Source organism: Hippocampus bargibanti, linkage group LG13 (genome assembly GCF_051943395.1).
Source record: "Hippocampus bargibanti isolate YZ-2025 linkage group LG13, ASM5194339v1, whole genome shotgun sequence".
Lineage (NCBI taxonomy): Eukaryota > Metazoa > Chordata > Actinopteri > Syngnathiformes > Syngnathidae > Hippocampus > Hippocampus bargibanti.
This window is the reverse complement of record NC_142746.1, coordinates 15284980-15300980: the sequence shown is the minus strand read 5'-3', so window position 1 is coordinate 15300980 and position 16001 is coordinate 15284980. Positions and strand designations below refer to the sequence as shown.

Below are 16001 nucleotides of genomic sequence, written 5' to 3'. Positions count from 1 at the left end.
CTGTCATGGTCATGTTTCCTCAAGATCTCCTATTGAAAGCAAAACGTGAGTCAAGTCCTGCTTGTTCACCCAAATGATACCAGAGGAATAGAGTGGCAATTTTACCAAGTATTAATGGATTTTGCAATGTTTGTGGAATCCCGTCAGTCCTTATATCGAACTTTCATTCTTCTCTTTTATGTTAAGGTTTTCACATCACACACACGCGCACACGCGCACGCATATACGTACACACCCACACACACACATACACGCGCCCTCTCACACGCACACGCGCGCGCACACACACACACAAACCTTACCGTTGAGTTAGTCGGGCCTTGATTAAACAGAAAGGAATATCAGCATGATTACACGAATAAGTAGAGAAATAAAAACACTGTTTAGAGGCCAATAGATGTGCACCGGTTGTTACATTTTATATGCTTATTCTGCTTGTACATCCTGAAAGCAAAACAGAGCAAATCCCGAGTTACTCAATCCATCACGTGTATTGTTTAATTAATTCAGGAATTTAAAAAAAGTGTCAAAGAACTTAATTCGCTCATCAACAAAACTTTACATTTTATTTTGAAATACAAATGGGAAGGATTCTGAACCCATAGAGAGGATAATTAATAACATTAACGTTCGATAAATAAACGTGGAGTGGTCCTTCCAAGATACTACACAAAACAGTCTTACTTGTGAGGACAAAGAGCGTTCTAAAAATACGTACCCCTAATTGGATATCGAAGTACTTCAACGGATTTCATTGAGAATGGGAGTCGTTTTGGTTGTGTTTCCATCACCAGTATGTTCGTTCCGATGATTGATGTTTTATTAACGGATTGGCGCAACCCAAACGCAGACACCCACACGTCACACGAGCGCCCCAAGTGGTAGCTCGTGCATGGCGCCGTATTAATGTGAGCGTGTGTTTTTTTGTGTTCGTGTTTGTCTTGTGTGTTTGTGGATGTTTGTGTGGTTGTGTATTTGTGTGTGTTTGTGTTTATTTGTTTGTGTAGTTGTGTATTTGTGCGTGTGTTTGTGTGGATATGTATTTGTGTGGAAGTGTATTTGTTTGTGTGTTTGTGTGTGAGTGTTTGTGTGTGTGTGGTTGTGTATTTATGTTTGTTTGGTTGTGTATTTGAGGGTTTGTGTGGTTGTGCATCTGTTTGTGTTCGTGTATTCGTGTGATGGTGTGGTTGTGTGAATGTGTATTTGTGTGTATACAGTGTATGTGTGTGTTTGTTTGTGTGTGTTGTGTGTTCGTGTGGTTGTGTATGCGTGCGTTTTGTGTGCGTGTTCGTGTGGTTGTGTATGCGCACGCGTGCATGTGAGTGAGTTTACGCGCTTGAGTGACGTCGCCCCTCCTAATGCAGTGCCAGTGTGTGTAAGTGTGTGTATACACTACAGTGAGAAGGCTGGACCTGCCCTTCTGGCTTCGGAACCGCTAGTTTTCACTTCCCATTTTACAGGCTTAGCATTACTCGACTCCCACAGAGGAGACCACAATTCGTGTCTAAGGCGGTGGTGAGTCTTTTTTATTGTTATTTTGGTCGTTGTTCTTTTGTTGTCATTCAACTGCGTGCATGAGTGTTTGGTATGCGGCTAACGGTTTGCCTGTCTCGCTCATATATGGGGGTGGGGGGCTGTTTGTTTGATACAGTGTAGCTGCGACCACTTTTAAGACATGAGATGGCACATTCGAGGTCGAATAGTGACGTAACTTGATGTGCTATTGTGTGTTTTTAATCCCGTTTTAATTACTGGCGGGCCGGCAAACACGGGCCTTGTGAACAGGTGCACATGACAACAATCCGGGGCCGAGCATCCCTAGCATACTAGATGCTTTTTGAATCACAGCGATCAAATGAATGTATTGTCACAATGCTGCAAACGAGTGTGTAGCAATATTAGTGTAACTTCCAGGACAGCATTTCACAAATGTTGAGGCACTCTTGATGACATCACTTACCACAGAACTGCTTTGATCAGCTATTTGCTTGCAACTATGGATTGGAGGAGTTCTAGAGTTCACAATTAGCCAGAGTAGAGCCACAAGAACATTCCTGCTGCAGAATGGAATGGCTCAGCAACAGCATGGGGGGTGGAGCCTGAGGGTCGCTTCTCTTGTCTGTACTGCACACTCCCAAACCCATTCTTTAAAAATCAGGATTCATTTACCATATTTTTTTCGAAAATCAGAAATATATTATAAAATGTTGGCAACATCATTTGCCAATTGTACATGACACTCATAAATAGTGGGAAGCACATCTGCCCCACATTTCTGACAATGGGTCGTTTGACTCTGGACTCTGACCTACCCAGAAATATGCATGCTTGGTTCATTGGACACTACATCGATGTGAATGGAATTCACTTCCTCATGGTCATTCATTTAAGATAAGTTTCAGCTCACCCACAACTATAATGAAGATAAGCAGGAAAGAAAATTGAGATTTTAAAAGGTCCACAGATGTCTGGGAAAAAACAGCTGTGCTATTTCAATCGTGTAATCTTGACGTAAATTAAGTGTCCTTACAGAAAGACTGCCTGGTAAAACAAAGGTCTCAAACATGGAACAAACTTATTTTGTCTTAATTTTAAATTGGTTGTGTGGAGTTGCATGCTTGCTTTCTTGTTAAAACATTGCATGTTTCACCCCAAACACAGTTATTCGCTTGCATTTTAGGTGACTTTCTCACTTTGCATCGTTAGATCACCACTCCTGACTGGTCTGTGTACTGACCCCTATTCCTTAGGATTCTGTTGAGTGGTACAGAGCAGCACAAAAGATGGTCTCGTGTAAAAGCACTGTTTGGGAATTATATTTGCCAGGAGTAACTAATAGTCAGCTGTTCGGGCTATTTTCCGCGACACACTATTTTGTCCAATGTGGAGATTTGTGAATGAATCTCTCATTGATCAGTCAAATGCCTTCAAGGAAAAATAAATGAAGCTCCCATTAACTAAAGTGCATCTCCAACAACTCTGTTTAATCCACGTTACATAGAGAAAATAGCCATTTTGTTTCAAGATCATCAGAGAATGACATTCCTCTTTTTTCCTCTTTTTGTGTCGCTCTCTTCCTCTCAGCCTCTCTGCACATCAGGTATCATGTTACTAACTTCTTTAATGACACTTTGTTATTCTGGTGTGGTATTGATCTTAGTTGTTTCATTTCCGCTGTACCTACCTTGTCAATGCTCCTGGTACGCTCCTTAACTGTTCAATTTGATTATACATGACCTATACTTTGGAACCACTAAGGTCGAATGTACTGCATTCCTGAACACTGGATATATATCATACTTGTTACTCAATATGCCACCTGTCTACTCCCACACTGCAAATGAATGGTGCCGACTGCCTACCGTAATTTAACCAAATTCAAGCATGCTATTGTATAGCGCTAATCGGAGGTCTGTTTGGGTTTTCACTTGACAGGAATAAATATTTCCCACAGAAAACTTGTTAAGCCTGGTGGTCAAGAAGCCAGCTCGATTTATAATAGACATTTCATTTTTGTTAGTGGACAGTATTCACATTCGTGTTTTTGGAAGACCTCTGACAATATTTTGTTCCACGTATATATTTACCCACAAACTATCATGATAAATCATAGTTATTTATTTGTTGTTGTTTTTAGTGTCAGTGAAATATTATATATATGATGTACCCGCAACAAAACAAAAAATATATAATAAATTAATTTGAAGTGCAATCCTGAGCAAGTTTAGGATATGAAAAATTGGCTTTAAGATATAGAACAATGAAATATCTTGCCTATAAATAGAAATCAAATAAAAAAAGACCCAGTCTCCTAAATATTTAGCCAACATACAATCAATATGAACACAACATACATGACATACAGTGGTATCTGGAGTGGCAGAGCAAAATGATATGGCTTTTATATTTCCTTCCTTCCTGAACAATTCATCAGAATGTTCTTCTGTTTACAATTCTGTCAGGAATTACATGACACTGAGTTGAGGAGTGCTGCGCTCCGGAATGTTTTACTTATATGTCAATTATTTATCAGAAAAAAATATTTACTCACTCGTTCTACATGCACGCAGTAATCATCAACACAATGTGCTCATAAGCAGCCCAAAGTGTATTCCATTAGTCAGTTTACACAATATTTAACCATGATCAACATATGCTCAGCAAAAAAAACAATAATAAAAAATAAAGAAATGATTTTCAACATGATTAATTTTCATGAAGGGAACAGTTTTGCCCCACCACTGTGTGACGAGCATTCCAGTTCCTTGTTATTTACAAGAAAAGGCACTCAAAGTATGTAACACATTCTCATTGCAGGGACAATATGGCACATGGAGCTGTAGTATATCCCTTTAAAAAAACACCCCCCAAAAATTACACTAAAACTCTTTTGCAAAGTGAAAAGTATCTTTTTTCCCCCTTTCAAATAGTAATTCTCATTTAAATCAATTATTTGAATGATCACATTCCACTTTAGAGGTTCCACTGTAAATTGTAACAGTAAGAATATAATTTTGTAATACTGTAGAACTTCCTTTTTGTGATGATAAAATGCCTCCGTTTCATGAGCTGTATCAATCAAATATTTTTCTACTTTTAAGTTTGCGTAATATGGAGCCTATGTGGATTTAATGTACCCCTAATACGGTATGCAATTTAGGCGGACGGATTTGATGTACACTTGAAAGAACATGTCAGTACCCGTACTTTGTATGGTTGCTCTTCACACTTGTTGCTGTACCCTCTTGACAAAAGTGTGCCACTGATACTAATAATAGACAGTTCAGTCCTCCACCACCACCCACTTCCATATTTTTATCATGCGCTAGTATGAATCCTGCTGGAGGGATATCTGCAACCATACACGCCAACAGACTGCGAGCGGAAGGTATGGGCTCCCATGAGCAGGCGGTGCACTTCTCCAACCAGGACTACGAGACACTGAAGCAACAGTGTATTGAGTCGGGCTGCCTTTTTGAAGACCCTTGTTTCCCCGCTGAGTCCCCATCGCTTGGCTTCAAGGAGCTTGCTCCCCACTCTGCAAAAACCAGAGATGTGAAGTGGATGAGACCCACGGTAAGACCACTATCAAATGTTCAATTGCTTCATCACATTACCTCGATTGAATAACATACAATGCACCCTCTGTCTTGGTTGTTTTAATGGATGGATCATTCCCTTGAAATGTTTTAATGCAACATCCTTTTTTTCTAAAACAATTTAAGAGACTGAGAAATCACGAGATTTGGCCAGTGCCATTGTTAAACGAGCTAATAGTGATGCACTGTACTGGATATCTTATTTTACTTCACACGTTTATTCATGTTGACCTCTGATTAGCTTCTCATGTAACTTGGACATCAACACTTTGGTGGCGACAGGAACATAAACGCAGCAAACAGCATATCAGTGACCAGTTCATGTCTGAAAATGTAGACGAATCGGACAAGTTGTGTCATGGGGTGATTAGATCACTTCAGCTGTCTGCATTCTCCTCCCCATATTGAGCACGTTTGTTTACATGATTAGTCCCTCGGAGCCTTGATGTAAGAATAGTCTGTGTGCATGATCGGAATCCATCTAGGCGTTATATTCACGTACAAAATTAGTCTCGGAATGTGGAGTTGTGCCCACCAAGACATGCTTTTATTTCCATTAAGGAACTGGTAAATCAGCCTCAATTCATTGTTGGTGGTGCCACTAGAACTGACATCTGTCAAGGAGCACTGGGTGAGTACACTTTGGTTTAATTCCCTACCCAAATCCCACAGTAAACTGACTAAATGGCCTCCTACTCCCTTTCTATGGGTGGGAACTGGCCACATGGTTACCAAAGCCATCTCACAGTTCAGAGGTTGTTGGTTCAAATCTGGGATGAAGTCTTCCTGTGTGGTGCATGTTCTCCCTGGTTTTCTCAGGTTTCCTTCCAAATTCTAAAGACATGCTCGAGAGGTTAATTGAACACTCTAAATTGTCTGTAGGAGTAGATATTTGTTTGTCACAAACATGGTAAATCATAAAATGTGATGTTCAAAAGTAGTCATATTTGTAAGATGTATTAATATGGTGCAGAAAATTTCTGTGTAATCAATTCATACATGCATTATAATCATCATTTGTCAGAGCAGTGTTTCTTGACCTTTATTAAGGCATGGTACTAAATTAAGACGCGTACCAACAAAAATGTCACAAAAAGTATATCTTTTCCTTTCACCCTTCCCTTCAGGGGTTGCCACACAAAAATGGTATAGACGATTGAAATAATGGTGAGGGTTTTTGTTTAAACCCAAAATATTCATTGAACTGGCAAACATTCAAACTACATATTACTTGTGTACTGCTAAAAATGGCCATGGTTTAAAGTGTGCAAAGTGTGATAAGTACAGCCTCAAGGACCCTTTTGGGGCATTTTGCTTCTAACTTAAAAAAAGAGAAGAAACATCAAAAGTCGTTCAGATAGCCATTTCACTTTCATTTCCATTCATGCTCAATTCCTTCCTCGAATATCAGATCTGCATGCTCATTACCAGAACAATGAACATTCAAATAATATTTCCTTTGCATTTTGTGGTTCAGGTGACTGCTGGCTCTTGGCAGCCATTGCTTCTCTCACCCTCAATGAAAAGCTGCTCCATCGGGTTGTCCCACATGGCCAATCCTTTGCAGATAGTTACGCAGGAATTTTCCACTTTCAGGTAATTTTTAAAGAAACATCCCGATTGTGCAAGATTATGTCATTTTGACTGATGAAGTTGTTGTTATTAGTTCTGGCAGTTTGGAGAATGGGTTGATGTCGTCATAGATGACAGACTCCCTGTCAAAGATGGCGAGCTGATGTTTGTGCATTCTGCTGAGGGCAATGAATTCTGGAGTGCACTTCTGGAGAAGGCTTATGCTAAGTAGGTAGTTTAGAAGGCTCCTCAGTGTATGGCTTTAAATTATTCAGCGGAGTGCCTGTACTAATAGAATAATGTGTAAATCTCCACCACATTAGGAAGTGCTGCTGTTTCCCGGCAATATTACTGAAGAGTTAGTGTATTGTCTTCTTCGTTGTGTCAATCAGGCTGAATGGAACCTATGAAGCTTTGTCTGGAGGAAGTACCACTGAAGGTTTTGAAGACTTCACAGGTGGCGTGTCAGAGAGTTACGAACTCAGCAAAGCTCCCAGAGATTTGTACAAGATCATCGGCAAAGCTCTGGACAGAGGCTCCCTGCTGGGCTGCTCCATTGATGTAAGGGCTCAAGTCACCTAACTGATACTGTATTTCAGAAAACTAGACAGATAGACTTTTGACATACATATCAAAATAAAATTTTAAACTAGTAAAAAAAAAAAAGTTCCCCGGCATAATTACACTGAAAGTTAGTCATTCAACTTTCAAAAGTTACTCAACGGTGATCACGCAGTTTTGCCTATTTGTGTACATTGTAGTGTGGTGTATAGTTAATGCATTTGTTTTATTGGACGCAGGCGATGGCCGGCACAAACAAAATCGTGGAGTTAGTTTTGTATTTGCACCGTTAGCCACCATAGAACATTTGTTCACAGGACTACAGTTTATTCGTACGTCGGAGGTTTCCCACTGAAAAGCAATGTGCCCTTTTTTGTCCCAGATAACCAGTGCCTTTGATATGGAGGCTGTAACGTTCAAGAAGCTGGTGAAGGGCCACGCCTATTCAGTCACTGGGCTTAAGGAGGTGAGTGAGGTATTATTAGGCAGTAACTGTCGTTATATTTCTTTTTGAACACGTGTCTGTGTGATTTAGGTAGATTACCGTGGCAGACAGGAGCGTTTAATCCGAATTCGTAATCCTTGGGGTCAAGTGGAGTGGACCGGTGCCTGGAGTGACAAGTGAGTTTTCACAGTATAACAAACATCTATATTGATGTTATCCCATTTCCGTGAGCCGGGAGCCAAATAATTTGAAATCTGATGACACACTCTTATTCTTTGTAGTTCCTCGGAATGGGAGCATGTTGATCCATCTGAACGTGATGAAGTGCATCTGCAGATGGAAGATGGAGAGTTTTGGTATGTGTGACGGATGCGGCAACCATTAGCAGGATATATTGAATATTAATATGGAACAATGAAAAAATGAAGTCTTACAAACAAACCGATGTAAACATTAAATTGGGCTTTGGTATATTTTACCATTCATGGAATCTTCAATTTAAATTGATTTACTCTGAGGCAGTAACTTCAGATGTGTAGTATCCATCCATTCAATTTTCATCACGCTTGTTCAATTACAACTATCTTAGCTGATTTTGGAAAAAAAGTCAGGGTACGTGCCGTACTGGTCACGAACCAAATGTTGGGCACAAGCGGAAAAACAACCACTCAGAATGACTGAATTAGAATCAGAAAGCCTTTTGTAGTCCCACAATGGGGAAATTTGCAATCGACATCAGCAAAATTGAAAAGGAGTGGGGGGGGGGGGGGGGTGAAAAGATAAAAACAAAGTATTCCACATATGCATAATAGAAATGTCAGAAGAATGAAATGTATTAGTGCGCAAAAATGTTTCATAAAATGAACTGTACATATATAGTGCAAGTATAAAAATACAGTATAAAACGCATCGTTGATATATGTAACTGTATTGAGTCGACATAAGTAAAGTGGCTGTGCTACTATTTACAATGCAAGAGTCCAGGTTTTTTTTTGTTCACGTTATTATTAAGAAGCCTGACAGCAGTTGGTAGGAATGAGCGGTGGTATATCTCCTTGCAGCGCGGGTGTAACAGTCTCTGGCTGAAATCACACAATTGACACAATATTCCATTAAACCAAGAGATTAAAGGACAACCTGTGTCCATAATTTGTAAAATCACTTCAAATGACTTCTACTGAGCATATTTTACAAAGATTCCACCGCATATAGCTATATTTTACGTTTTAAGACTCGCGCTGAATATTCAGGAAGTCTTGTTTTCGAGTTGATGACGATCCCCACATGACGTCACGTTTGGAACGCCTGGACCGAGAAAGCGACACACAATGCATTTTGCGATACTTTGTTTGGTCTGAAAACTTCGTGTTGATGGCGAAATTAGAAGGAAAACACATAAATAATGCGACGGTGAATCGTTGTGTGTTGCACCAAGACAACTATTTGATATTCGCTGACAGAAATTCCCAGCAGACAAATCACCCATTTCCAACGGAGCTTGGGCGCCATCTTCTGCATTTTCTGGGTGCTACATTGCTGTCATTGACGGCTCGAATTGATATGGGAGGACTCCTTTAATCGATTGCAAACATTTATGCTTTCCTCTTCAGAACTATTTGAATCATATTCATAACTGGTCAAGAGAAAGCATCTTCTCCGAATCTGAAGCCATTGTTTTGATTCTCGAGCAAGGCAAGACGCCTTGGCGTGGCGTCACGAACTGGGGGCGGGACTTTCTGAAAATCCACAATTTGCAGCTCAATTTGTTGCAGTTTTAGCACACTTTAAGTTATTTTTATTGGTGTTTTGCATTTGACTAAAAATATCAGCTTGCGTGTTTTGGTATTTTAGATGCTATAATAAAAAGTTTTTCTGATGTCAGTTAGGAAACAAAAAAATGGTATCAGTTGTCCTTTAAATATGGGAGGCAACGAATAGGCTCCATCTCACATATGAACATACCTTTATAAGAATAAGCATTATAGAAAATGGATGTTTTGGAATGATCAACGATAATGATGTGTAATTTTTATACACAGTACATATTAAAAATACAGTGTGCATTCAATGCCGTTGTGTTTTGAGTTTTCTTTCTATTCTGGATACCAAGCTCTGACCTCTTCTTCAAATGTTCTATACAGAATCATCTGACAGAAGTGAAATCCAAAATGTCCACCCACTTGGTGCAATTTGAAATTCCACATTTTTCTTTACTTCCAGGATGTCCTTCAGTGAATTCCTGAGACAGTTTTCCCGACTTGAAATATGTAATTTGACTGCTGACGCTCTGAAGGAGGACTGTCTCAGCCACTGGAACACCATCAAATTTCATGGCACATGGAGGAGGGGCAGCAGTGCCGGAGGTTGCAGGAACAATCCCAGTGAGTCATGTTCTGACAGAAGCTATTTTTCTGAAAATTTACAACACAAGTCTTGAATATAAACTGTGATCTTTTTAGACACATTCTGGATAAACCCTCAGTATAAAATCACATTGCTAGAGGAGGATGATGACCCCGATGACGATGAGGTCGCCTGTAGCTTCTTGGTTGCACTTATGCAGAAGGACCGCCGTCGTTATCGCCGACATGGTCAGGATATGCACACCATAGGCTTTGCGCTATATGAGGTAGGAGTGAAGATAAGTTCTGTTCATTATTCATCAATCTGCAATGAACTCTTAATTTATGACCTTTTTTATCTTTTGTGTATCCTTGCAGATCCCTGAGGAGGTAAGCACTACATCATCAATATGTAAAGTAAATACATGTTTTTTGTTGGTGCAATATTTTAATAATACCATATTTTGCACAGACACTTGATTAGGTAGACATGCACAATACATTGAGCTCCCAATAATAAAAGTTGCATTTCAAATTCTGCCTGTGCAAAGACAGTAGCGGTAAGTTTGGAATGACTCCATTAGAGATGTGTAATTTAACTGTGTTCATTATTGCATTTGGCAGTGGTACAACTGGGTAAAGTGCTGTTGTACCACTGCCAACTACAACCACAATAACATAGGTCTGTTTAGATCACTTTTCTGCTATATTTTGGTCGTTTTAGCTAACATTAGCACAGCAAACCATTAGAACCTTCTCTCAGTGTAACACAAAACAGTTTTACGCCACAATTATCTTTAGAATGTTAGTTTCAGTCAGAACTTGACATTATATTTGATGGAGGCAGACTTTTTCACACAGCAAATGAGTTGGGATTCCTTCTTATTTCTGTTTGGAAAAACTACATTTCAAAATCATGATTCAAACAGAATATGAATAAAATGGCCAATGGAAACTTTTTTTTCTTACTGCCTTCAGTTTAAAGGTTGCCAGAATGTCCACCTGAAGAAGAATTTCTTTCTGAGCAATCAATCTTGTGCTCGCTCTGAGACTTTCATTAACCTCCGTGAAGTGAGCACACGGCTCCGTCTACCTCCTGGAGAGTATCTCATTGTCCCATCAACTTTTGAGGCTGGTAAAGAGGCTGACTTTGTCCTCAGAGTCTTCACTGAGAAACAATCAGAAACAGAGTATGTCTTTTTTTCACCACAGTTGATCTTGTTGAATGGTCTGATTTCAAGGGTTGTAAAAAAGCCAAGTGTTATATCATTGTATATTGCAGAGAACTGGATGATGAAATCTCTGCTGATTTAGGAGAAGAGGTATGTGTACCTGTCTGTTTGACACATTCGATAAATGGGAAGAAGTTTGAATATCTCAACATATGTGATGCTACATAAACCGTATTCTAATTCTCCTTGGCTTCAGGAAGAAATAACTGAGGATACCATTGATGAGTCCTTCAAGTCAATGTTTGCCCAACTAGCAGGAGAGGTAAGATGTGCAAAACTCAGCCATATTTAGTCAATGAAACTTAATCCCCACCTCACCGAGAGACAAGACCAGTTTTATTTTTCTCAACCAGTCCCCTAAGATATGGAATAATAATGATGAAAGTGTTTAATAACATGGGAAAAGTATATTATTTCTGAGAAATATAATACATATGTATTTCAATGGATGTATATTTGTACAAATGATGTTTTAAATTTTAAAAGACAAGCGACGTCTACAGACAAGTTGTGTTCATAATTTGTAAAATGGCTTCAAATGACTTCTACTGAGCGTATTTTACAAAGATTCCACCGCATATAGCTATATTTTACGTTTTAAGACTCGTGCTGAATATTCCGGAAGTCTTGTTTTTGAGTTGGTGACGAGTCCGTACGTGATGTCACTGAAGGAACGCCCCTGACCGAAAAAAAGGACACATTGTAGAAGTCCTTCCATCACATCAATGCTTGTTTGGTCTGAAAACCACGTGTTGCACCAGAAAGAGCCAGAAGAGGGGGTCCAAGCTCCATGGAAAGAATTTATCAGCCTGTGGACACGGGCTGATTAATTCCTCACAGGAGGTCGCCATTTTCTGCCTCTTTTTGGGTGAGACATTTCCCCCCAATGTTGCCTCAAAATGGCACGGAATAAATTCTTTAATCGATTGCAAACATGTATGCTTTCCTCTTCAGAACTATTTGAATCATAATCATAACTGTATGTGTAACAAGAAAGCATATTCTCCGAATCTGAAGCCATTGTTTTGATTCTCCAGCAATGCAAGACGTCTTGGCGTGACGTCACGAACTGGGGGCGGGACTTTCTGAAAATGCCCAATTCGCAGCTCATTTTTTGCAGAGTATTGACACTTTAAGTCATTTTTATCTGTGTTTTTCATTTGAATAAAAATATACTGCGTGTTTTGGGTATTTTAGATGCTATAAAACGTTTTTCTGATGTCAGTTAGGAAACAAAAGCGTGACGTCGGTTGTCCTTTAAAATAATGTTACTGAATTGAAGTATCTTTCATGGAGGACATGGAGATTTCCATTCGGGAGCTGAGGACCATTCTGAACAGAGTCGTCTCGCGCCGTGAGTTTTGTTTATTCGCGATGATAGATTTATAGCTGCTGGAAGGCTGACATGTTAGTATGCCTCTCGTGTATACACCGTCCATTTCCTGAATAGCTTCTGTGTAACTCCACTTTTGGTATTCTCTCAGATAAGGATCTGAAGACGGACGGCTTCAGTTTGGAGTCTTGCAGAACTATGGTCAACCTTATGGACGTATCCTCTTGTCTGAACAGAAATCAATTTCAAAAACTACAATACAGTTTTAAGACAGAGTACTGTAATTGCATCAGAGTTTTGCATTGCATTGATTGATTAAGTTAAACTCCGTGACAAGATTTTAATTAGAAAGATGGAAGTGCACGCTTGGGAGTGGTGGAGTTCCAGGTTCTTTGGAATAAGATTCGAAAGTGGTTGGTGAGTGAATAAAAGGTGTGTCGTTCATTACAGGGATTTAAACAAAAGTAAACATGTATTTGCTTTGATTACAGCTTGTCTTTAGGCAGTTTGATCTTGACAAGTCAGGTGCCATGAGTTCCTATGAGATGCGTCTTGCCGTGGAGGCAGCAGGTACAAATGCTTAGTACTCAGTTACATTTAAATAACAGTTGACAAGCGAGATCTACCCTCATGTGTTTATCTTTTGAAGGTTTCAAATTAAACAACAGACTGAACGAGATTCTGGTGGCCCGGTATGCAGAGAATGAGATGATCGATTTTGATAACTTCATATGCTGCTTGGTCAAGCTTGAGGCCATGTTCAGTGAGTACTCTTCCACTGCAGTTATATTGTGTGTAACTGCCCTTAAACTCATCGTGGCGATTCAATAATGTATGAATTGCATTTATTTCCTCACACAGGGTCTTTTCTGCAGTTTGACAAAGAGTCTTCGGGAGTGGCTGAATTGACCCTCATCGAGGTGAGTTCTGAATTCTTGAATTGAAAGTCTTTCCATTTAACTTCCCCCACTGCATTACTCTCTCTCTCTCTCTCTCATCTCATCTTTGTTAGTGGCTTTACCTGACCATGTGCGGTTGAAGAGGACTCAATACCAAGTGAAGGATGGCAGCAGCCTGCAGATTGCCATCATTGTTTTGAATGCTCAGTATTGAAAATCATGTAACATTTCCCAGCCTGGTATACCTAAAGTAGCAAAGGAGTTGTATAAACACATTGAAAAGTCCAACCAACGTGTCTCCCATTAAAAAGTTGTAAAACTATGCAAACCTGAGGTATGCAGCTATCACTCCTGCATGAGTATATGCGTAACCAGAGAGTGGCAAGTTATTTGCATGGTGATATTTCTCTATTTTTGATTGGCCTTCTTAGAAGATCTAAAATATTTTGCAATGAAAACATATTAGTGGTGCTTTAAAAATTACGTTTTCACTAATCATCACATTGACATGAGGTTTTCCTAGTTTGTATATGACTTACATTTTTAACAGGATAGCATGCATTCAACTTTGCACCCACCCAGGTAGCGAGTCAAACTTGAGCATATGATGTTTTTAAACCTATTGTTTTCATGTTGTTGGAATCAAGCCGCAGATCTGTGAGGTTTGATCGTACGGGTTTACTTTGCACTGATATTTTAGGTCAAGCTGCTAGCATAAATGCCTCACGTTAAACACTTTTGCTTGCATTTACAGGGATCACAGTATTGGAATGCCTTATACATGTCCTTAGCTATAAGCAGCTAAATTAAAATGTGCCAGTTGTGTTTTGCATTCAGAATGTGTGTTGTGCCTTCAATAAATGCCATTAACATCCTTAATTTTAAGGTTTATTGATTGCGTCCATAACATTTGAGTTGACCCACATTAACTTGTTTAACAGACCATGCCATGCGTTTAAGGCAAAGGTTGTATTTATTGTAAGCAAAGAGATGAGTGTCAAACAGAAACGTGATCCTATTACATACAATGTTTTAATTGACAAAATAACCCAGTGGAGAGGTTTTCAATCAAACAAAAGAACTAGCGATTGCCAGCACTTTTGAGTAGTCCCCTTCCATTCGTTTACGTAAATGAGTGGGTATGGGAACCTTAATCCTTGTTCCTGTGGGGTTCCCATTCTCCTCGATCAGAACAACGTTATTTGAATCGAAGCGTGGATTCATACGTTCTCCTGGCATTTTGTGACCAACAATTAGTGCTGCTTTCTTCTGTCCTTTAATGGCCAGCAACACTTTGTCACCAACCTTTCCAACGCCGTTCTTGGTGTATACATGGATCACTCTTGGAGGCCGATGGTAAGGTGTATTTCCGAGAGAGCTGTTATCCACAACTCGCACTCTGGTCATTTTTTGAATGGCAGCAAGAGCAGCGGACACACTGGAGAAAGTTTTTTTTACATTTATTTTTGACAGGATGCTCATTCAGAAATAATAATAATACATTTCATTTATGAAGTACTCAGGCCAACTGGCATGTCTTTTCCATTTGAGCGACTCGAATAATGTAGTGGGAGTATAAAATATGTAGTGTTAGAAAATGTGTTTACTATGTGATCCAGCGGTTGAGATTTCATACAATGTAATTGGCAGATCACAGGGCAACATGCATCGAACAATGTGGCATCAATTCGCATGTACTTTAAATTTCTTAATATAACTAAAATATTTAATTAATAATTACGTGTGAACACGATGCCTTTCAATATCAAATAATATAATACAATACAGGTAGTCACGTTGCGTATCATCAAATACGTAATACAAAAGTCACGTTGCAGTAATAGAGTGGCGACCCGCGTGCTGCCAGAAAACTTACCCGAATGTCCTGTGCGGAATAAAGCACAGCGTTTCAATGGGGAGCCCGGTGAGAGATCTTGCAAACAGATGCAGCGCCATCACTGCAAAGAATATTGTTCAGGAGCTTTAAATTGTACAAGCGTCTGCGGCTAATACTATCGCTAACTTATGGTTGAAACAAACGTAGTCCATTATTAATGTGAATTAATTCAAACAGTTTTACAAACAATAAAAATGCCTGATTTTGTCCTACCTATGCAATAGTTTTAGATACAGTAAATGTAAAATTCATTACCGTTCTTGTTCAATCCATGCCAATGTCAAATATGTGACGTCATTAACCAGCGACAAGAGGTGATTTACACATTCAATTTGACAGATTGTAAATGTCGAAAATACTTTACCTTTTTAATGGTAGTTACATATTAACAGTGTGCACATGTTAAAGAAATCACTAATGTCACAGATCGAGTTGACTATTTTCCCCCATCTAAATACGTCATACGCATGCGCTTTTGGAAATAGAAATATACAACTAGATTCTTCCCAAGCGCGAAAGTTCTGTTAGGACGATTCGGTTGTGACCCTGCTCGACATTTCTAGAAATCATACGTCTATGTCAGTCACACTTGAAGCATGATTGGCGTTTCCGCCCGCTGGA

The 16001-nt window shown here is 39.4% G+C and overlaps 2 protein-coding genes across 3 annotated transcripts; one reads left to right on the top strand and one right to left on the bottom strand.

Annotated features, from left to right (window-relative positions):
• The first annotated feature begins 889 nt into the window (after window positions 1-889).
• LOC148889483 (calpain-1 catalytic subunit-like) lies at window positions 890-14362 on the top strand. Its single transcript, XM_089011906.1, has 22 exons — window positions 890-1515; window positions 4830-5076; window positions 5661-5730; window positions 6577-6695; window positions 6766-6899; window positions 7064-7232; window positions 7615-7698; window positions 7768-7853; window positions 7959-8033; window positions 9898-10058; window positions 10137-10306; window positions 10398-10409; window positions 10998-11209; window positions 11302-11341; window positions 11448-11513; window positions 12548-12605; window positions 12736-12800; window positions 12933-13001; window positions 13076-13154; window positions 13234-13347; window positions 13446-13504; window positions 13597-14362. The coding sequence occupies exons 1-22, from the start codon at window positions 1196-1198 to the stop codon at window positions 13621-13623; spliced, it is 2436 nt and encodes an 811-aa protein (XP_088868032.1). The 5' UTR covers window positions 890-1195; the 3' UTR covers window positions 13624-14362.
• mrpl14 (mitochondrial ribosomal protein L14) lies at window positions 14358-15841 on the bottom strand. 2 transcript variants are annotated; one of them, XM_089011909.1, is made up of 3 exons: window positions 15745-15841; window positions 15360-15441; window positions 14358-14921 (listed from the first exon to the last, which is right to left on the bottom strand). In XM_089011909.1, the coding sequence occupies exons 2-3, from the start codon at window positions 15437-15439 to the stop codon at window positions 14552-14554; spliced, it is 450 nt and encodes a 149-aa protein (XP_088868035.1). In that variant the 5' UTR covers window positions 15440-15441; window positions 15745-15841; the 3' UTR covers window positions 14358-14551. The 2 variants fall into 2 exon arrangements, with proteins under 2 accessions (XP_088868035.1, XP_088868034.1); XM_089011908.1 differs by lacking the exon at window positions 15745-15841 and adding an exon at window positions 15636-15706.
• Window positions 15842-16001: the final 160 nt, after the last annotated feature.

Excerpts from the sequence above, each read along its gene's own strand:
- mrpl14 (XM_089011909.1), bottom strand. The coding sequence starts at position 15,439 with ATGGCGCTGCATCTGTTTGCAAGATCTCTCACCGGGCTCCCCATTGAA. Across the intron at positions 14,922-15,359 it reads ATTCCGCACAGGACATTCGG|TGTGTCCGCTGCTCTTGCTG; the intron begins GTAAGTTTTCTG and ends AACTTTCTCCAG.
- LOC148889483 (XM_089011906.1), top strand. The coding sequence starts at position 1,196 with ATGTGTATTTGTGTGTATACAGTGTATGTGTGTGTTTGTTTGTGTGTG. Across the intron at positions 12,606-12,735 it reads GAACAGAGTCGTCTCGCGCC|ATAAGGATCTGAAGACGGAC; the intron begins GTGAGTTTTGTT and ends GTATTCTCTCAG. Across the intron at positions 13,505-13,596 it reads CTGAATTGACCCTCATCGAG|TGGCTTTACCTGACCATGTG; the intron begins GTGAGTTCTGAA and ends CATCTTTGTTAG.